Source organism: Halichoeres trimaculatus, unplaced genomic scaffold, assembly GCF_033239565.1.
Source record: "Halichoeres trimaculatus isolate MK-OKI-2021-1 unplaced genomic scaffold, fHalTri1.1 fHalTri1_scaffold_15, whole genome shotgun sequence".
NCBI lineage: Eukaryota > Metazoa > Chordata > Actinopteri > Labriformes > Labridae > Halichoeres > Halichoeres trimaculatus.
This window is the reverse complement of record NW_027437193.1, coordinates 6,423,067-6,444,795: the sequence shown is the minus strand read 5'-3', so window position 1 is coordinate 6,444,795 and position 21,729 is coordinate 6,423,067. Positions and strand designations below refer to the sequence as shown.

Sequence of the window (21,729 nt, the reverse complement as noted above, 5' to 3'; positions counted from 1 at the left end):
TCATGTCAGTGCCAGAATTAATACTTCGTAAAATGAAAGCAGGGAGCTGTATGAAAATGGTCAGAGGACCTGACTTTGGACATGCCCGATACAGACAGTTGGAGCTCCCTCTAGTGGTGATCCAGCAGAATGCACGTGAAACTTTAATACATGAACCACAACACCATGCAAAACACTTTAATTTCTTTATTTTTTCATCAGTTATGGTTTGTATAAATAATTAATAAATAATACACTTGTCACCATTTTCCAGATGGTGTTAAAACAGTGTGTTATCTGATGATAAAGTTCATGAAATGCTCTTTGTAAGACAGTAAGTATGGATCTGTTCTGTAAACTTTGTGACTGGACAGCGAACTGTAGCTGTTTGTCTTAACATGTGAAGGCAGAGTTGTTTTCTGAGCCCTGAGAAAAAAGTGATAAAAAATACAGAGATCCTTTCAGGTAACTTTTCTCACAAGAAGATTACTTCCCTCACCTTTGGTTTAAATTTAAGTCAAAGAAAAAAAATCCTCAGTTGACTTTTATCCACATTGAACAATAAATAAAATGAGGAGACTTCAATAAGGATCACTTGTTTTTTGTCACTTGATTCTCTGGAAATCTAAAAAACTTCTTAAACCATTTTGAAACAAATGGATAACAGGAGCTACAAATACTACGACGGGATGCTGAGAGGTGTGTGTGGCAGTGTGTGGACTCATCGCTGGAGGCGTCAGGTGTGAAGCTGTGGCAGTGATTGGAGGAGGAAACACACTGTCCTTTCAGTTTTTTTCCACGTCCACGTCCGGATCAGTCACAGGTTTATTGTTCATGAGTCTTTCAGGGAGTTGATGTGAGCGCAGAGTTTCAGAGCAGGTCCCAGTTTAAGGTTCATGGTGCTGACCAGGTGATCCTCCGTGAGGAGCAGCAGAGCCTGTCCGTCGATTTCCTGTGAGCGGAAATCTGCAGCTACATCCTGACCACCTGGAGACAAGACGAGATGTTTGACTAGTCATTAATTACATCCACAAAAACCTTTAAATCAAACAGGAACCTTAAATATATCTATTTTTTAAAGCTGAATGTGAAAGGAGATTTAAGAGTGTGTCATTTTAAGCCGTACCTGGCAGGGAGTTGATAAAATTGAAGACTTGTTCGACGTTCCACTGAGACGGCCGACCGCCATCTTCCTCCCCGTCAGAGACGCTGGTCGTTTCCGTCACCCTCTGCTCCTCCTCCCTCTCCGTCTCCCTCTCTTTTTCTCTCTCCTTCTCCCTCTCTCGCCGCGTCTCAGCCTGTTTTCGGAGCCTGGTCGTCATCGGGACGGGGACCTCATCCTCCTCCTGCTCTTCATCCTCCTTCTCCTCCTCCTCTCTCAGGGAGCTCTGCCGGGTCTCCTCTGAACCAAACGACCTGTGAGTCTGAGGAGCACAAAGACCAACAAAGAGGGGTTTTAAGGAGACCACTCACCACAGAGGTCATATAAATGTCATCTGAGGGAACAATGAGTATGAAGGGATCATTTTTTTTTAATTTCCCACAGCAGATAAGAAATGATTTTAGGGGTAAATGCCCAAAAATTATCATCACAAACTTCTCTGAAGGTATTTTGACTTAACCTTTTAACTTTCACTTTTGTTTATGTTTTTGAAAAAGTGTGTTGAGATAATGTGTTTTTATGACTTGGCACTATTTAAATAAATACGGATTGACTTTTTTAATGCAAAGGATGTTAAGTCTATTTAATTTTTTAAACCTTTAACATTCCATTCAAGCAAAAAAAAATGTAAACTTATTTTTTGTATATTTTATGTTGTTGGAGCACTGAGATCAGGAACCACAAAATTCAGAAAAAATATTTCAAGTGGTAGAGAGACTACCCAAGTCAGGTTTAACTGAGTTCAACATGTTTTCATTGAGACATAGTGACTTTAAAAGTGCTCTACCAAACAGATGAGCATTAAGTTAAACAGCTGAGACGACTGGAGGTCTTAATATAAAAAATTTAGCATTTTTACATCAGTAAAAATGACTAATAGGTGGATAACAGAGAAAAATGTTTGTGGTTTAAAATCAATATAACCATCATTTCCCCCCCAATTTTACATGTTTTGGTGGAAAAATAATTATCAATTTAATATTAAATACAAATTTGTCTTTCTGTTCCACCTACCAGTACTTATTATTCATATAAATATGCTACATTTTGTATAAGAGGTAGAGGCTGGGGAAATATTGAATACACTTCATATATCGCAGGTTGTTGCACATGGGATGTATAAAATGACTATATTGCAACCATATGTAATATAATATATTATAATATAATATATTATAATATAATATAATAAAATATAATATAATATAATAAAATGTAATATAATATATTATAATAAAATATAATACAATATAATTCAATTTAATATAATATAATATAATTTAATATGATATAATATAAAATAATATAATTCATTTTAATATAATATAATACAATTTAATATAATATAATATAATATTTAAAATGTTGAAAAAAAAAAATATATGTTTCAAAATATCGAGATATTTTTTGGGGGCATATTGTGCCGCCCTAATATGAGGACCTTCAGTTGCTTTAGTTAAGTTAAAAGATGTATCTACCATAACCAAACACTTCAAAAACCGAAATTAAAAAAAGGACGTCTTTGTAAATCATTTTTTGTAAAAAAAATCCAAAAAAATGTCTTTTTAGACTTAATATGAGCTACATTCTCTTTACAATTCCGTTAAAATGTTTTATTTCAAAATATCAAAAGAAAAAAATGACATCTGAATTGCTCATGATGAGTTAAATAATCTGCTTGTTGAGTTTCATTAAATACTGTACAGTAATACATGAAACTAAAGATTTTTTGACACAGTTGGTAGATTTCATTACACTTTAAAGGCAATTCTGGCCTCATTTTTGTCTTTTAAAATCCTAAAATTAGAGGTTTTTCTGGATTTGTCAGGTGAATGTGGCTCACATCAAGTCTGTTTTGTATTTTTTGGAAAATTAGCAGTAGAGTAAAGAAATTAGCTTAAGGTATTATTGTGTTTTTATGAAACGGAGTCCAAACCTCCGTTCACATCTCACTGCGCTCTCTATCAAAGCCCGGCTGCTGTCAGACGCAGCTGTGTCCCCTGGGAGCAGCTCGTCTCAGAGGACCAGTGATCCCTGCAGCTCCTCCGCATGTCGCTGTGTGCAGCGGGTCACTGACGATAACTGACCTGTCTCAGAAAATGTTCTCTGGAGGCTCCGTTGACTCTGCTGGGGGGTCGTCCTCTCCTGCCCATCGGCCTGTGACCCCAGCGCCCCGCTCTCAGCACGCTGATCCGCTTGGTGCAGCTCACATTAAACCTACACCATCAAAATATTCAGATGGATTCAAACAGTCGCTGCACATCATCACGTCTGTGAGCAGATCTGGAGATTTTTAAGGTTTTATTTTGTACAGTTGGACTCTTGACTCAAAGCTGTTTGTGACTAAAACCCTGAGACTCTTTCTTTTTTTTATTTTAATTCTCTTTTTAATTGAAATACTGCATCATCATATCACTTATTCAATACATCTTAGATACAATTTTTCCTTTTTTTTCTCTTTCTCTGTCTGTTCATTTTTAAGAGTCATAACATGGATTTAATATGAAAATGGAGAGAAAATATTAATACATAAAATAAATAAAAATAAGTTAATAAAAAAAATAATAATAAAAAGTTGGATTTACTTCTCCTTGTACACAAAAAAAACACATTTTTTTTGTTTATTTCATTGTGCAAAATCTCAGGACTGCACGTTAAATAGAAATAAATTAATAATATAAAATATAAAATACAAATATAAAGTAATATAAAATACACACACATTATATAATATAAATTATATATATATATATATATATATATATATAATTTATATATATATATATATATATATATATATACATATAAATAAATTTCTTTGACTCTGACTTTCAGCTTAATATCCTTTTAGTGAACATCTAAAATAAATTTTAAAGAGGGCCCAGGGGAAAAATAATAGGTACAAAAACAATAATACTTGAAGGAATTCTGATAAAAGTAGTAAAATAATAGTAATTATTCAAAAATAAAAAAGATAAATTATACAAAAAAACTTTAAAATCATAAATGGAAAAAAATAATTTACTTTTTTTAAAATTAAACTAGAAAAAGTTTCGAAACTACAGTCTGAATCAGGATAATACTTACATTTATCACAATGACGCCTGCAATATTAACAACAATACATAGAATAATAATATGAGTTACAGCTACAATTTGAACTTTGTGGCTTGAACCAAGGGGATGACAACCAACCTCTATATAATAAAATGCAGTCTAACTTTTTTTTTTGTATTCTATCCATTTTTACCAGAGTCCTTCAAATTCCTCCAGTTCTAATCTGAGCAAGTACGTCATTTTTTCCACGGTATAAATTCTTTGCATCACTTCACCCCAGCCCTTTACTGAGATGTAAATAAACAGATTCCAGATGTCAGATTATATGTTTTACAACCGCTGAGACAAACAGTTTTGTCAGTAGTAAACACATAATTCAGTTCTTTTAATCTTATTTATCCAACTGATGATGTTATTTCACAACAAAACCCTTCATTTTCATTCATTAAGCTCCAACCAGTCTTTAGTGCCTTGCTTAAGGGCAGGTTTAGTCATGGAGGGGTGGGAGTATGACTCATTGTTTCCACACATTTTCACTCCACTTACGCTGAGGTTAGATTCAATAAAAACAACATCCTTTGATCAAAAACAGGCTGAAATTTACAGCTCAGCATCTGAGTGACCCACATAAACACCTCTCCTCCCACATCTGTTATTATTCTCAACTACAAACTCCAAGATCTGAACGGTTCAGGGTCAAAGTATATCCGTGATGTTGTGCTGATTATCTGAAGTCTTGTTAGTTAGTGTGTGTTAATGTGTGTGTGTGTTTTACCTTCTGACACAGGTCATGGAGCAGAAGCGTTTGGAGCGTAGGAAGGTGTGAGCGTAACCTCTGCTCCCACAAAACTCACACTGCAGCACACAGGGGACACTCTCCACAACATCTTAAGAAAATTCAAAGACATGTATCAGTGATTGAAGAAACAGGAGGAACACAGAAGCTTTCATACGAAACACGAGTGTTCACTTAAAAATCCAAAACAAGATCAAAAGGAAGTAAAAAGTAAACACTCACCACACTCATCGTTTGCAGCAGGGTCGTCGTTTTCCATCTCAGAGTCCGTCGAGTCCGACAGGTCGGCTTCCAGCGGGCTGTCCTCTGCTGCTGCGTCTCCATTGGTTTGGATCTCCTGGGATTCAGGAAGTGAAGCCTGCTGGTCTGAAAACAGCGACGTGGGGACCACCTGCATCACGGAGGACAATTTACAACACCAACATAAGTCTGGAGTAAATCATGTGATGAAACCAGTGTTTTAACCTTTAGTTTTATTCATCAGAAAACAGGAAACACTGGGGCCCAGATTTGTGTTGATGTACTGCTTCATGCATCACCCATGTGTGTTAGTGGCCAAAACTGCAGCACTAAGCTGTTTTAAGACATTCCTGAGCCTTTATTTGGAGGTGAGCTCACACTGTATGACATCACTGCTCTGCTCTCCTTCTCAGGGAAATGTGAGCTCAGTTGTTGGGTCTACTTTCCTTTACACAAATAAAACACTGACCACTGAAAAAAAGCATTAAAAACAGAACTTTTTTGTGATATTTTTTTCTTTTTGTGTGTTTTATTGAGCAAAAACTTGGGCAGCTGGACCCTTCTGGACCCTCCCTTTCGGTTGCTAGGCGCTACCCAAGTAGCTGCCTGTTGCAGCAGCTCTCTCGTCTTTGTCCATTTCTTGTAATTTTTTCGTCTCTTTTTCGTCATCTTTGTATTTGGAGTGGATCATCACTTTGTATGGTTCATTGTCGGTCACGGACACCAAACTTTTTGTGGCCTCGGCGGTATTTTTTACTACTTTTCTCCTGTGTTTGTCTGGAGATCCTACATGTAACCATGGCTGCATTGTTTACATGCGAAATTAGCTGTTAGCAGCCTGTAGCATGTAAATGCTAACTAGTGTAGGGCTTGATGATTTCCCTCGAGCTGAGGAGAAGGAGGTGAGGACGACGTGCTGGTTCTCGGATGTGAGCTGGGAGGTGACGACGTGGACCTGTCCTTCCATACATCGTTGTTGGGAACGTGGGATCTCGCTCCGGGGGATGGATGAGCTAGCTGTGCTAATCCAGCGGCATCGTGCTGTTCACGGACGTGGCTGACGGAGCTGACATCGGACGCCGCAACACATCGGAGGAGCTTCGCCTGCTGTGAGCAGACAGGATCCAGGAGACAGAGACTGAACAGACTGCTGGGGAGGCTCAGTCCTGGACCCTGTGGAGGTGGAGACTGGCTGGGCTGGAGAGTGGTGGACGAGTGGTGGACGGGATGTCGTCATCTAATTTCTTATGGACATTTTTGCACTTTCTATACTCTTTCTTACTTTTGTTTTCTTAAATGCTGCGGTGACTCCTGAATTTCCCCTCGGGGATAAATAAAGTATTTTCTATTTCTATTCTATTCTATTCTATTCTACTACAGAGCCATGCTGTAATGCACACATAATGTGGTTTGTCATATTTACCCTATTAAAAAGGCATGCTGCTCCTAAACCTGTATATATTTTCAGCACCAATGAAGCCTTCACTGTAAGCTCTCTACCATGGACACTTCTGATCCCCACCAGAGACACTGGCTTCAAACTGTGAGCATGGTCCCTTTTCATCCAGAGCAAAGGATACAGCATCCATGGTTTCCTAAAAGAATGCCAGTTTGATTAATCAAACTACAGGAGACAGTTTTTTCATCTTGGTCCATCTTAAACAGGCTCAGAGGAATCTGCCTGCTTCTGAGTCATGTTCATTTGAATCTTGGGGTAATTTTTGACAACAGGCTGAAATTTGACCGCCAGGTTAGCTCAGTAGTCAAAAACAGCTTTTATCATTTGAGAATTTTATTGAAAGTAACGGGGTACCTGCCATACTGAGACTTTGAAATCATAATCCATGCCTTTATCAACTCCAGACTAGGTAATTGTAGGTCTCTGTGTTCGCGTCCTCACTGGTAAACATAAGCGAAGCCACATTTCCCCTGCCTCAGCCTCGCTGCACTAGCTCCTAGGTGCTTTAAGAACAATGTCCTGCCAGGGCACCACAAAGTTGCTTCTGGTCATCCCCAAAACCAGACACAAAACTAAAGGTGGAAGAGCTTTTGTGTTGGCGGTCGCCTGGCTGTGAAACAACCTGCCTTTACATATCCGCTCTGTGGGGTCAATTGAGGTTTTTTAATCTTCTCTCAAGACTCACCTCTTCTCCCTGGCTTTTAATCAAATTTGACTGGAAATCTTGCAAAATTTTTAATCAATTTTATTTTATTTTATTATATTTTATCTTATTTTATATTTGCTCTGGTTTTATGTTTTTTTTTTAGTATTGTATCCTGCTATTTTTTGCTGCTTTTGATCTTTACAGCACTTTGGTCAACATTTGTTGTTTTAAATGGGCTCTATAAATTAAGTATCAGTTGAGTCAATTTATGGTTTCCTCTTGGTTCACCTGTGTTTTTGGAAAATACGTTCACAGACTTTGGTTTTTGTTAGTTATCTTAAGCCCATGTAGTGACTTCCACTACAGAGTCATGTCTGTTTTCAAAGCAGTGCTGCCTGATGATTAGATCCTTCCACCTTTTTGTGCAGAGATTTCTCCAGATTCTCTGAATCTTCTAACCCTTTAAAGCCAAACCCATCAAAAAATAGCAAGACTTTTTTTTAAAACTGAGATTTTTATTAACCCTTTTAACAAAAAAAATCCTATATAATTGTGTCTATATTTTTGTGTGTGTCGCATTTGATACATTGGGTGGTTTTGGCAACTTATTTTAGTAAAGTTATTCATAAATATTCATTTTTTCATTGCAAAAAAATGTTTATCTTAAAAAAATGAGTAACAATTTAGATTTGTTTCTTACCTCAACTTCTTAAAAATTAGTAAAGATTTTCCTGGAAAACGTGTGTGGCATTTTCTGACCTGTTTTTAAAGAAACTCTTTATCCCGTTGATGAGATACAGGTCTTTGAAACTCATGTGTCGGATATGCTACATTTGGAAATGTAGGGTTAATGATGTTATGTGTTGGAGATTATGAAATGCTCAATTTATTTTTGATTTTACACTAAGGAACATTATTCTGTAATTGTTGGTCTATTTTCTCACACGGTCGTTCACTGAGTGGTGAACCTCTTTCAAAGTTCACACCTGAAATATTCAGTCTCTTTTTTTTAACCAGTTATGTCACCAAGATGTCGGGTGATGTTCCTCCAGCAACTTTTTGCATTGAAATACTTTTCTCTTTGATTTATTTTCCCTGTCCCAGTGTTTTTGAAACATGTTGGAATCAGAAGTATATAGCAGGAGTTTTTCAGGTAAACGAACAGCAGACGTACCGGGAACGGCTCCAGCCCCTCTCTGATGACGAAGCCCTCCACCAGGTGTGTGAGGATGTGGGCTGTGAGGATCCTGTCTGGGCTGGCTGGGGGGCCAGTTGGGGAGGAAGGGGGCTGGCTGGGGCCTCGGACTGCTGCTGGCAGGATGGGAGGAGGTAGAGGAGGAGACGGAGGAGGAGGGTTACTGCTGGTGATGTTGGTGGTGCTGAGCTGGGACGGCTCTTCGGCAACTGCTGACCTGATGGCTGAGGGACTGGATGCTGAACGAAGAGACGGAGCAGAGATTCAATGATCATAAGACTTTTTTTAAACATAAATTTAAGTGGCCCTGCAAAAACTTTTATAAACACACAAATTTAATTGATCCTTGTTTGTTTTTCATGTTTTACCTGTACTGTTCTTCTCAGGAGGCACAGAAGGAGTTGTTAGGGATCTTTCTGTCTGTGGACTTTCTTTCCTCTCCGCTGAGCTCAGACCGTTCACTTTACATGTTTGATCTGACTGGAAAAATAAAACAAAACAAATCTTTATTCAAAAAAATTCACATTTACAACAAGAAATCTTCACCAAAACAAACTATGGCTCACAGAAGGAATTTCGCTGCATCTGGCTGGGTGCACTTTCAGATCCACAGCTACGGTCTGAGGCGGTGGAAGGTTCTGGTACGGCATCTGAACCAGAGCCTCAGCTACAGGCAGCTCCTGCTTGGTCAGCAGCACCTGTCCCGACTGCACGGCCAGAGCCTGGACCGAGTGCAGGGACAGCCTCTGCAGGGAGGCCGGCGGGTTCTGAGGCAGCCTGGGGAGGACCAGGGGCGGAGGAGGAGGAGGGGGATGGTTCTGGGTTTGAGGGAACGAAGTGCGACGTAGTGGAGCCGCCACCAGAGGAGGAGGCTGAGGCTGCACGGCTGCTGCGGGGACTGAGGTGTGAGCTGATGAGGCCAAAATGGTGGTGACAGAAGAAGAAGAGGAAGATGATGAAGAAGTTGAAGAAGGGGGCGTGGCTTCGTTTGTGGTGAGTCTTTTGACGGACAGAGACAGAGGGGTGGAGTTGGAGTCTTGAGGTGTGACTCTAAGGGCGATGGGCTGGAGCTGACGGTGGTGTGGAGCTCCTCCTGTGGTCTGCTGGAGGATGACGTGGTGCTGCGCCACCCGCTGGCCCGGTGGACCTGACAGCTGCTGCTTCACGAGGGTGTGGGTCTGTACAGGAGAGAAGGCTGCAAGACGAATGAAGACATTAAAAAAAAACGTTAAAAGAATTTAACAAAACATGTGAGCAAGGGTCTGCAGCCTTTACTTTCAAAGGAGCCAGTTTACCTCAGCTCACCTGGATTAAAGTCATTCTTGAGCCACAAAATCTACTTTATCTTCACAATAAAAGCTATAAAATGGATACAATTCTATAAAAAGTTAAATTCTGGGGAAAAATTATCTAAACAAGTTTTTGAATTTATGCAATTACATATGTGATGTGATAGTTTATTACTTTTCAAAAATAAAAATCAAAAATGGACAAAATTAAATTTTCAAAAAATGAAACTTTAAAAACTGCAAAGTTGCAAAACAATTAAATTTTTTTAAAAATTGCAAAAATGTATAAAATATTTGACATTTTTAAAATTAGCAAAATGTTCTTAAATATTAACATTTCTTATTTTTTAAATCTAAATTGTTTAAAAAAATAATACAAATGTAATACATTTTATTTATTTTTTTGATATTTCTCTTTTTTATTAAAACAATTTTTTTTAAAAATTGAAATGTTTAAAAAAATACTTATCAAAATAAAAAAACGAAAAAAAAATGAAATTTTTGAAAGAATTCTTGAATTGGATAACATATATTAATATATATTAATAATATTACTCAATTCGGCATTTTTGTGGTTGGCTTATGTCTTGCCACATATTAAGCATTTATATCAAGCCTGAAATTAAGCAGTTCAATGAATTTATCTATATTCTTTATAATCTATATTTTCTTCCAGATTTGTCTTTTTATAGATCTAGTTTTCTTACCAGGGCAGTAAAACTTGAGGTTAGCCACAGTCAAGAGGAAAGTTGGTGGACTGTTGATGTTGTAGGAGGTGAATTAGAGCTGTGGCAGGCTTTATTTCAAGATGTGATGAATATTTAGTTCAACAAAATGTTAACACATGATTCTATTTTGTGACAAGTTTTCTTATCAATACCCTCGGTAAGAAAAATAAAAATTCTTTATTTTGATATTTTTTTAAAGCTACAAGGAGCCACTGCAAAGGAGTCAAAGAGCTACAGGTTGAAGACCCTTGCGAGAGTCAACTTTACGATATATCGGTTGTTGTTATTGGTGAGTTTTAGTCTGTGGGTTGATTTAGGTTGCAGTGCCTCATGTCTTAAGCCTTTAACATGTGTTTTTTTCTGATAATCTTTCCTGTAATCCTCAGATTTTACACGCTTCAGCTCACCTGGGGTTATAATCTGAGGTCCTGAGGGCAGGCGGGACACATCAGCAGGCCCTGTTTCTGTTGCAGCGTTGCTCTTTAGCGCACAGATTGACGTCTTGGATAAAGAGGCGGCTTGGGAATGGGTGGATGGCTTTAAAATCACACTGTGGGCTGTGGCCAGAGTGCCCGGCAAGTGAGCCCGCAGAGCGAGATTCTGCACCTGGTGTAACATGCATAAACAAATCAACACACTGTTTATTAAAGCAGAATCCAGAGGAATGTTTCCAACCTAAGTTTCTATCTTTAAAGTCAGACATTCTTTAGATTTTCAAGTTATTTTGTATTTGCCTGAGGAAAAGTTTGTACCTGAGAGGAGGTAGGTAGTGAAGAGCAGGAGGTGACAACAGGGAGGTCTGACTGAACTGCAGTCACTGGGGCTGCAGGGGTCAAAATGAGCTGATAGAACAGAGGAGAATAAGAAAGCAGAGAGGACACATGCAAGACAGTCAAAATCAAGAAATTTAATCAAGTAAAAAAGATATTGAGAAAGATTTTCACCATCTGCGTGCGAAGGTACATCTGAGCCTGGCTACAGTTTGACGGTCTGTTTCCCAGGAGCATGGCCTGCTGGGATATGGAGGTTGCTGCACTTGCAGAGTTTGATGTTTGTGTTCGTCCAATGAGCTGGGCTGTTACAGGGGAAGCTGGTAATGTGATCTGGAAAAAGGAAAGATGATTTGGTGAATGTGAGCTGAGAGCAGGTTGGATTGATGTCAGCTGGATGGATGATATTTACCGATGAACCTGCAGGCTGATGAACCAAACTGCTGCTGGAGGACGTCGGTGACTGCCTCTGACACACTGAAGCCTAAAAGCATGGAGAGACTTGTTTTAATGAGTTAAAATGTTAAAATGTTCAATCACACTCCTCTCCTCCATCACTCTGACCTGCTGTATGGCCAGGCTCTGCAGGTGGGGGCTGTGCTGGTGCTGCTGCAGGGCTGCTGTCTGCAGCATGAGGTGCTGCTGCTGGGCTGCGTACATCTGATGCAGGTACTGAGCCGCCATGCTCTGAGGTCTGTGGATCGCATGCTGGATCACCTAACGCAGGACATGATGGATAGCTTGGAAATGAAATTCAGCTCATTATCTGCCACTTAGTCTGTTATACTGAGCGACATTTACATGGAAAAATTGAAAGTTGATATCATTTAGACATTTTTGTGTGTGGAAAATGCAACAATCTGATGTAAGGATTAGAAAATTCCTCTAAAACGAACTCATCATCCATCATCTGACAACCTGTCAACTCAAACTATACCTTCAGAGGTCTAAAGTCATTTATAACCTGGACCTGTCTTAAATTAAGTAAGGTACTGCTGCTGCCTTTTGTCACATGCAGGGCACAGAGAAGTCCCAGGAACCATCTATTACTTTGATTCCTTCCCATTCAAGTTAAACAATGCATACAAAGGTCCCAGGTGCTGTCTATTACCTGGAAACCCTTCAAATAAAACAGTAGATCCAAAGTCCCCAGAAATACTCTAATACGCGAGCTGCCTGTCATTCAAGTCACACAAAGCTGCAGAGGTTTAAAGTCCAGTCTACTACCTGGATGATCTGCATGTATGATTCCCAGGTACTGTATAATTCCTGGACTCTACCTAATGAAACAGTGATTTATTGTCAGGGATTCCTGTCAAATCAAAGCAAACATTACTGAAAAGGTTTAAAATGCTGTCTTTGACCTGTGCTTTCTAAACCACAAAAGCAGCAACCAAAGGTGATGTCTATTGTCTGGACCTCCTCTGTTACATTTACTATCATAAGTGAAAGGTTCCAAGCCACAGTCTGTTAGCAAAACTGCATTACAGTCAGGTAAAATAATTCCTGCAGAGGTCGTGAATACCGTCTACTAACAGGAGTCCTCTTCAGTCAACAATGTATGGAGAGGCCTCCATAATTTAACTGCACACCAGTTTAGACACCATCTAATACTTGGATGACAGGCTTAAACATGAAATCATAAAATCCAAAGATGTCCCAGATGTTGTGCATTAGCTGGACTACATTTGTGTCACATAACAGAGACACAGAGACTATCACCAGGAAGAAAGTGAGAAGAAAATCTGCCCACAGGCGTCACTGTCTATTCCCTGGCTGCAGAGACTGTTACAGCCCGTGCCATTAAACAATTATGACCAGAATCCCAAGGTACCGTCTATTACCTGGACTGCATGTCTGTCTGGTGAAATGATGCTGAGGGAGGTAGAGGGCGCCTGGGTGCACCTGGTGCTGCTGCTGGAGCTGACTGTTGCCACGGTTACTGCAGCTGATGCAGCAGGGGTGGTGGTGGTGTCCACGGTCCTGTTTGCATCTGGCTGTTTCTCTCCTGGGCTCCTGCGCTCCATCTCAGGGGTCACACGTGGATCGAGTGATGGGAAAACTGAGGAGGTGAAAGACACACTTATTAAAAGCAGGAAGTGAAATTAATTACTGACAGCTTCAGTTGAATCAGGAGGATGAAGCTGTGTTAGGCAGTTTTCTTCAGTGTCTGTGCAGGAAAATTATAAACTGAGTTTGGAAAATGAATGTAGAGAAATTAACCCTGCCATAATTGAATGGCCTCTCAAGTAAACTGCTTAGAAAATATCAAAATAAAGTCAAAATGAGAAGAAATATGAAGAATATTTTTTGTTTATTGTTTACAAATTTCAGTGAGGAGATTATTACAATGTAGGTTTTTTCTGTAAATTAACATAAACAATGCATTAAAAGTCATTTATTATTTATTTATTTTACTGTCTCTGCATTTGTGTGGGTGTTTTAATAGTAAAAGTTAATACTATTATGCTTAATTTCAAGAATATGCATATTTTAAGATAAAAGTGTCATGCACCAGTTTTATGCAATAAAATCCACTGAAAACTGAGGCTGATATATTTCATTGTATACCCAAAAAGCAGTGTATTAATTATCTGTCAAAACGTGTATGATCATTAATTTATTCTTAGAACTGGTCACATGCTTTTCTGTGTCTCCTCCACATCTGTACAAAGAGAAACACCATCAGCTGCTATAAGCAGGGTTTTGTTTTGATTACAAATGCTCATTAATGTTGAAATATTTGTCTCACAACAGGTTTATCATTTCAGACAGAAAGCTTTAAAATATAACCTTTTTTCTCACAGGAGGCTGGATCCTGTGGTCTTTTTTGCTCCAGCAGCTTGAATATTGATTGCTTTTGCTGCAGAGCTGCCTCTGCCCATTTGAAAACCGGCAACATGTTCACGACTAAACCTCAAATATCACAAATTAGCTTCAATGAACTGAAAGCACTGAGGTATTACACATTGTACCGGCAGGGTGTCAGTCCCTGTCGGTCTGTCTGTTTCTCATCATGCACACAGAGCTTTAGCCTTAATGCATGCACTATCATTCACCTCTTGTCGGCGTTACCTTCTCGGTTTTGGTGGACACAGGCCATCAGGAGCTGACCAGAGCCCGGCACATTGTCCCAGACATGAAGCCCGCGGCGGCGAAGGGTTTTGTGTAAAATGGAGATTAAATAATAATAATCAGACGCTGTATAGGAGGCAATGTAAAAAATAAAAAAAAAGCTTGACACAGCACCGCTCGCAGTGCGGGAGGACCTTCCACAGTCCGGGCTGCCTGCTGCGCTCCTGCTGCACGGAGGGAAAGCCCCAGAGGGATAGGACAGGTTAAAATATGACCCTTTTGATACTCAAAGAGACAGAGATGATAGCGGAAACTGGACAATAAATAAAACAGAGAATTAAAAGGCTGTTTGGGAAATACCTTGCCCATACATCTACAGAGAAAAATATTAAATATTTCATTTAGGCTTAATTATTGATTTTTCATGAACATATGAAACACAATTTGTTTGCAAATCAGAACTAATGCTGCAATTAAGCTGTGATGGATAACCAGGCTTGAAGCACTTAGATGCATCACAGTATGAAAGAAAAAGTTAAAAAAAAAAAAAAAAAAAAAAAAAAAAAAAAAAACGAATAAAGAAAGAAAGAATGAAAGAAGAAAAAAAGAATAAAGAAAAAAAGAGAGATGGAAATAAAAAAGAGAGTTTAAGATACATTCCTACCAGCAGGTAAACATATAAACCTACAGCATTTATTCAGTGTGCGTTGTGTTTAATGGCTGAGGCATAAGCAACTAAGGAAATCAGAGATTCATTTAAAAGTTTATTCTTTTTATCTCTGTATCTTTTTAGGCTTCATGAAAATTTTGAATAAATTAAAAAAAAACTGATGAATCCAAGTGATCTTCAAATTTACAATTGAATGCTCTTCAGATAGGCAAAAATCATCAGTTTGGGGCAATTATTAAGATATTTCCTTTTTACCGTCTATCTACACGCCCTTTTTCGCACACATGATTTTTTATTCGGGACAGAGTTTCTAAAAATAGCTCAACTGAAAGAAGGAAATACTTTTATTCTTTTGTTACTCCTCAATTTTGAAATTATTTCCGAATCACAGCACTTGAAAGCGCGACATACCTTAAGGGTTCCTACAATGTCCGAGCTCATATGATTGAACGTGAAGGCAGCACTAACCTACACAAAACCATCTGTTGGTACAGTCGGAATGCTGGAAAAGGATGTGTTCAACTTTCTGTACATTCATTCCACTTTTTGTGGCTTTGCTTAACTTTTATGTTTTTGGGAATATACGTGAAATAGCGAGTTTAAACGATATGAATGTAACTCGTGGATCAATGGAGTAACTTTTGAAGTTGGTATGTCTGTAAGCGCCACCCCAAACATTCCGATAATGGACTCGTCCGTCGTTAGGCCTCTGCAGAAGGGAGTTGTTTGGCGGAACCGTCAAGTTTTTCTTTACTTTACATGTTATTTTTGTTTCTCCCGAGAAGGGTTAATCCACCACTTTTACCACTGATAGCCTCGTTTATCATTCAGTTTGTCGACGGACTGTTCAAAGAAAGTGTTTTGGGCGTGGTGTTTAACTAGAGAGCCCAAGAAGGAAGGAAGGCATCGGTGACTCGGACTCACCGCGGCGGAGCTTATGATGCCGACGTTGCGGGACAGCACCATGTCCCACCCCGGCGAGAATTCCCACCAAGTCCGGGTGAAAGCGTACTACAAAGGGTAAGAAATCCCCGGCTCCTCCTGTGTGATGGTATTCCTCTTTATAGGCCAGCTGGGAGCAGTTTGGTGCTATAAAAGCTGGTGAACCACTTAGCTAACATTAGCTCAAACAGCTAACGGCTGCTAATGTTGAGGACCAGGTTTAGGTAAACTTGACCAGACAGACAAACAGACAGGTGAAAAAGCCAAACTCTGTGGTGTTAAATGAGTTTATGAGCCATATGGTAGAGCTGTCAAGTTGTTCTCTTGTCTATATTCATTCTTAAAGATTAATTATCACTGTTAAGCAATCTTTGGAGCTAACAGTAGCTAGCAGTGTTGTTAGTTGTACTATCTGTCAGGGATGGATGGCTTTAACTTAATTAGTCCACTTTGATGATGTTTACAACCAGCATGGTGTGATTTTTGACACTGATTAACACTTTAACCCTGCTGACAGTGTCAGCAAGTTAAAACGCTGTTCAGGAGTGATGTTATAGCTTAAAACGGAAGAAAATCACGTCTCTCAGAGTAAAATCAAAGCTTAGCTGTGGATAAAATGAGACTGGGAAGTTTTATTGTGTGTTTTAGTGAGTTTTAATTGGTATAAATAAGTATTTTTAGACAATCTATGATTCATTTTCTTTCTTTAGGCTATAAACAATAAGCAGGTCTGTGAGTATATGATTGAATTATTGCTGCAACATTTTCATTTAGCCATGTAGGGCTATGAATGAAATCCTCCAGTTTGGACAGAGTTGGTTTTATTCCAGAGTTGCTTTCTGGTTTGAATATTCCAGTTTTAAGTTTGAATGTTGATATTCATGTGCATTAATATATTTATACGCCATCCTGTACTGATAATCTTCTTAACCCATTGATTTAGTGAACATTTTGCAGTGTGACAGCAATCAGTAGGAAGATAACAAAGTGCAGAGATACCACAGGGGCATACGGTAATACAGTAATTATTTTGTTGATATTTTTCATAAATATATGTTGGAAAATTGGACTGTGAATTAGAATTAGCGTTCAAAACAGTGGTGGCTAGGCTAGACATATTTTAATAACTCATAAAGTGAAAGAAAGATAGAAACTATAGCAAAGAAAGTGACTTTTAGGAAACATTGTTACCCCCTGGACTGCATGGTCATCAAGAAATATATTTATATTTATACCCGCAGGAATATACAGGTGTTTAGTTGCAGGCAGAGGCAAGTAAGGACAGCAGCTTTGTGTCAGACAAGTCGCCTCTGTACAGCCTCGTGTTGACCGAAATGGAGTGTAATACAACCTTGACACTACACAAACAGAAGATTATAAACCCATTTTTCATTACAGTAGAGAGAATATGGCATTATAATCCTGGCAGAGGCAGATCAGCTTTCTTTTAGTGTCACTCTTTGATATGTTGATGGAAATAATTGGTCACCCAGCTGTTTCCACACCACTCCCTGCCCCTCCGTCTCTGCTGGATGAAGCCAGAGATTGGCGCGAGGCCAAGACTTGAAAAACGTGAAGTGCAAGTCACTTCAGCCAGACCTGTTCCATTTCTCTGCGTCTCTGCGTGACACACCTCAGGATCTGGGCAATGTGTGTTGATCATTAGGTGTCATCTAACAGAACAAAGCATCTCAAGTATTCATGAGGCTGCTGCTGAGGAATCTCAGCTATGTTGCTGAAGCGGGAAAGCAGTGAGATAGTCTTGTTGTTAAGCTATTAGGATGCATTAAGCCAGGGCATCCAGAGCGTTGATAAGGGTTAGCTGCAGAAGCTGGGAGTAGGAGACTGAAAGTTAAGTGTCATAAATATTCCAACAAATCTGGTGTCATGTGTCAGCAACGTTTGTCTTACAAGTCTAATAAACTGACTTAAGAAACCTTCTAAATAAATATTTTTTATTATATTAATCCTGGTGTAGAGCTGCAACTGGCAAATGTTCTGGAAACCAACTAGTCGTGGGTTATCAAAATGATGAATCTACAGATTGCTCTTATTTTACTCTCTGAACTCAAAACATGGTTTGAGTTCAATCCACCGTTAAGCAGAGGGAAGCAAGGGAGGGAAATAGGAAGAAGAAAAAGAGAAGAGGAGACAAAATTTAAATGTTTTCAGAGCAGTTTTAAGATGAGGGACTTGAAAATGTAAATGAATGAAAACTAACAGAATGGAGTTGAATGTCACAGCCGATGGTGATGGTTTTGCTGGCAGCTCTTTTCTTTGCCCTATTGAAGGTTTTGCATTGCTCTTTACATCCTACTATGTTTTTTTTTCCTGTCACTTCCTGGTTCATATTTTCCATGTGCATTAGCAGAGATATCCGGATGTGAAATAGCTTGGCCTTTAGGAATATGGATGCATGGAATGAAAATTCTTTACCAAAAATGAGGATACAAAGGTCAAAAACCGAGACACTGAATGAACTCTGCAGTGCGCAGAGTCAGGGAGGAGAGTTGTGAACACGTAACCATCCCGTCAAGTAAACAAGATAAACAACAATGAGGCTTTTGAGTCTGTCAAATAAAAGAACAAGGTATAGACCTGATCTATAGGAGAGGTGTGCCCCTCATCTGAGAGATAAGCCTTTTTTCTTGTACTCTGCTCTCCTTCTCCTGTTTTGTGTGTTTCTGTCTCTAAGCTGGTTCTCTGCATCCATCAGGCCTGGATCATTCGTCATGCACACATTACACGCTTTGCAAATCCCTTTCTGTCTTTCTTAGATATACTGAAATATATCTACGAGGGATGGGTACCGACTAGGGGTGTAATGGTGCATGTATCTGTGTCGAACCGCTCCATGAGGCCGTTCGGTTCGGTACAGTGCTGTATTCGAACGAGTACAGTAAGTTTACGTTAGCCGCTGCACATGGCTCTTTGATATTCACGTGAGTACTCATCTATGATTGGCTGAGCAGGGAAGGTGTTTTAATATTCATGAGGAAAGTGGTCTGTGATTCGTGCTTTGCGATCATGTGCATCTCATGTGGACGTGACGTCTCACGGTGAGCCAATCAGAAGATGAATATCAAAGAGCTTGCGTAGCCACAGGAGCTTGTGTCTGAATTGTGCATCATGGCTGCTGCTAACGACCAACCGGAGCTTGAAGAGCCTCCCCTTTTTTTTGGTTTAATAAACATGCTAAACAAGCAAATGGTTTTGGGTTGTTCCATACTGTACCGAAAATGTACCGAATCGTGACCCTGAAACCAAGGTACGTACCGAACCGTGATTTTCGTGTACTGTTACACCCCTACCAGGCATAGGTACCATATTGTTTCAGATGTGAAAGGTACCCATCCCTATCATCAACACAGCAGGCATATCATCAGTTTATCCAGACCAAGAGCGTGCTGACTGTAGGTTTTTGCGTGCGTCATCACAACGTACTGTTTTGGCCATGTTTTTTATTTGGTGAAACAAATCTTTCAGCTTAAAACCAAAAATGCATTTTTGTCCAAGAATTTTCTGTGGCTGAATTTTTGGTGCATCCCTGGTCACAAACTCAGCTGTGAAAAACGACGACATGTCAACATTATTAAAAACCTGTTCAATAACGTTGCTGATTAATTGCTGGAAATGAAATTTGTCAGTAACTAGTTTTGTCTCAAAGCTACCAGTTTGTTAATTGACTTATTAATCCGACAAACCGTAATTAGAAACTAGGTAGCTGTCACTGTTTCGGTGATTTCTGATTAGAAAATAACAAAAAAGCTTCAATTTTTCAGTGTTAGTCTTAGTTGTGTGCTGTCTCTGTGCCATGTAGATTTCATTCAGACTAAAAAAGATCGTCAAAAACATTCATGGAGCTCTGCACAGCTGCGAATGGTATTTAAAAAGTTTGATTGAATTTCTTTTTGTGAAATAGGCAGCAAAATGTCTGGTAATGAAGGTAAAAAATCACGATCTGCTGCTGTTAGTAGCGTGCTTTCCTCTCCATCTTTCTACGATTCAAACATTTAGGAAGCTCATCTCATGATTGGTACAAGTCCTATTCTTCCAAAAAGCAGTCAGAGAAACCACCCGTTTAGAAACTTTTCCCATCCTTTAAATCTGTAAAAACTAAATTAAACTTGGCTCTCTGAGGCCTCGCTCTGTGGTTGTGTTTCAGCTCATCTATTTTCAGTTAAGTCTCATTTCTCAGTCTATTCTGTCTGATTTGCATGTCTGTGGTTGTGAAGCAGAAGCAGGAGCAGCACACTGGTGTCAGCCTGTAGCAGTCTCAGCCTGTCACTGGCTCATCGTCTTCATCTTCCTCACATTCAGGCTCATGTTCAATGAAGAGAGCTGCATATACAGCGAGCACATGATGGGAGCCTGATGGAGATGCTGGCACAGTGTGAGGGTCATAGACGGGCTGTGAGTGGAAGAATGAGAGGTGACAGGGCGCTGTGCAACAATAGCTCAATTATTCATCATCTTATAACTATTTCTCAGTTGTTTCTTTATTTTGTCTGTGTATATGATCTCAGAAACATTGAAAAGTCTCCATCAGAGACGTCTGTTTACAGCAGTCTGAAACTGAGACAATCACTTGATACTCTGATATTAGGAGCTGGAGGAAGCAAAGGTTTGACATTTTTACTCAACAAAAGACTTAAAGTGTATCACCTGTTAAAGTTTATTGTGTTAGGATTAACAAATAGTGCTGCAGAAATGTTGAGGCCCCTGTTTTCAATCTTTAATCCTACAGCTGAAAGGAAAAAAAGGAAACAGTCAAGTAGGGCTGCACAATATATTGGCTTCATACCATCAATGTGATATGTGCTTGTGTGATATTCAGTTTAAACTTAAATGATGGAAACTCTGTGGAGGAGTGCATGATTAAAAAGTCTGACCTGATATGAAAACAGTCACTTTGAAGAAATATTATATGTCAATATCAGTAATTAATGAATATTAGCATGATTAAGACTCTTTGCTTACCAGGGGTGGGAGAAAAAAAATGATGTACTATATCTGTTTTTTTTTTGTTTAACAATTTTAAATTCTGATTTTTTTTTGTTGTTGTTTGAAAGTTTTTTTTTTTTTGTTTTCCAGATTTAAATCCTTAATTTTGGTCTTTATTTATGAGCTGGGTTGAAAAAATTGAGATGTAAGATCCCTGAATACTTAAAAACTGACTCACATATGATGTGCATTTTTGGGGGGAATTACGGCTCCTGATATCATCTATAGACATCATTTTTCAACATTTTCCACATGGTCTGGTGTTAAAAAAGCAAACTAAAAATCACAAAAATCTGATCTATCAAAGAATCCCAATTTCAGTTGAATTGACACCCCAAAAATCTTAAAATCTGTCATCAACATTTCGGGAAGAAAATGTCGCAAAATATATCACAGGAAAGTAAAAGATCAAAATATTTATTCCCGGTATCGTGCAGCCCTACAGTCAAGTATCAGAGCACTTTTGTAGATTTAAAGAGTAAAAATATTTAAAATCATCTCAGGGTCACACAGTATTATTTGATGCCTATTGTCGTCTCATTAAAATGTTTTATTTATTACATAATACCGCTGCTCACTCATCACTTTTGCTGCTGCTGGTGTACATTTCATTGAAGTGCTTTTACTTGAGGTTGAGGGTGTCGGCTTTCCTTTAACGACATGTTAAACTCACCTCATAGCTTTCTCCTGATGCTTTACTGTGTATTTCTTCCTACA

The 21,729-nt window shown here is 39.0% G+C and overlaps 2 protein-coding genes across 2 annotated transcripts in view; one reads left to right on the top strand and one right to left on the bottom strand.

Moving 5' to 3' along the window:
• Positions 1–211: 211 nt before the first annotated feature.
• Positions 212–14,570, bottom strand: LOC141804918 (polyhomeotic homolog 3 (Drosophila)). Its single transcript, XM_074689595.1, has 15 exons — positions 14,397–14,570; positions 13,166–13,383; positions 11,886–12,038; positions 11,734–11,805; positions 11,496–11,654; positions 11,304–11,393; positions 10,959–11,157; positions 9,101–9,729; positions 8,903–9,014; positions 8,514–8,773; positions 5,217–5,385; positions 4,974–5,085; positions 3,229–3,358; positions 1,106–1,403; positions 212–966 (listed from the first exon to the last, which is right to left on the bottom strand). Exons 1-15 carry the CDS (start codon positions 14,422–14,424, stop codon positions 812–814), a joined length of 2,784 nt encoding a protein of 927 aa, XP_074545696.1. The 5' UTR covers positions 14,425–14,570; the 3' UTR covers positions 212–811.
• Positions 14,571–15,539: 969 nt separating this feature from the next.
• Positions 15,540–21,729, top strand: part of prkci (protein kinase C, iota) — a 44,364-nt gene continuing 38,174 nt past the window's right edge. Inside the window, exon 1 of the mRNA XM_074688512.1 lies at positions 15,540–16,086. Coding sequence (XP_074544613.1) covers positions 16,004–16,086 — 83 coding nt within the window. The 5' untranslated portion in view covers positions 15,540–16,003. The remainder of the gene's footprint in view (positions 16,087–21,729) is intronic.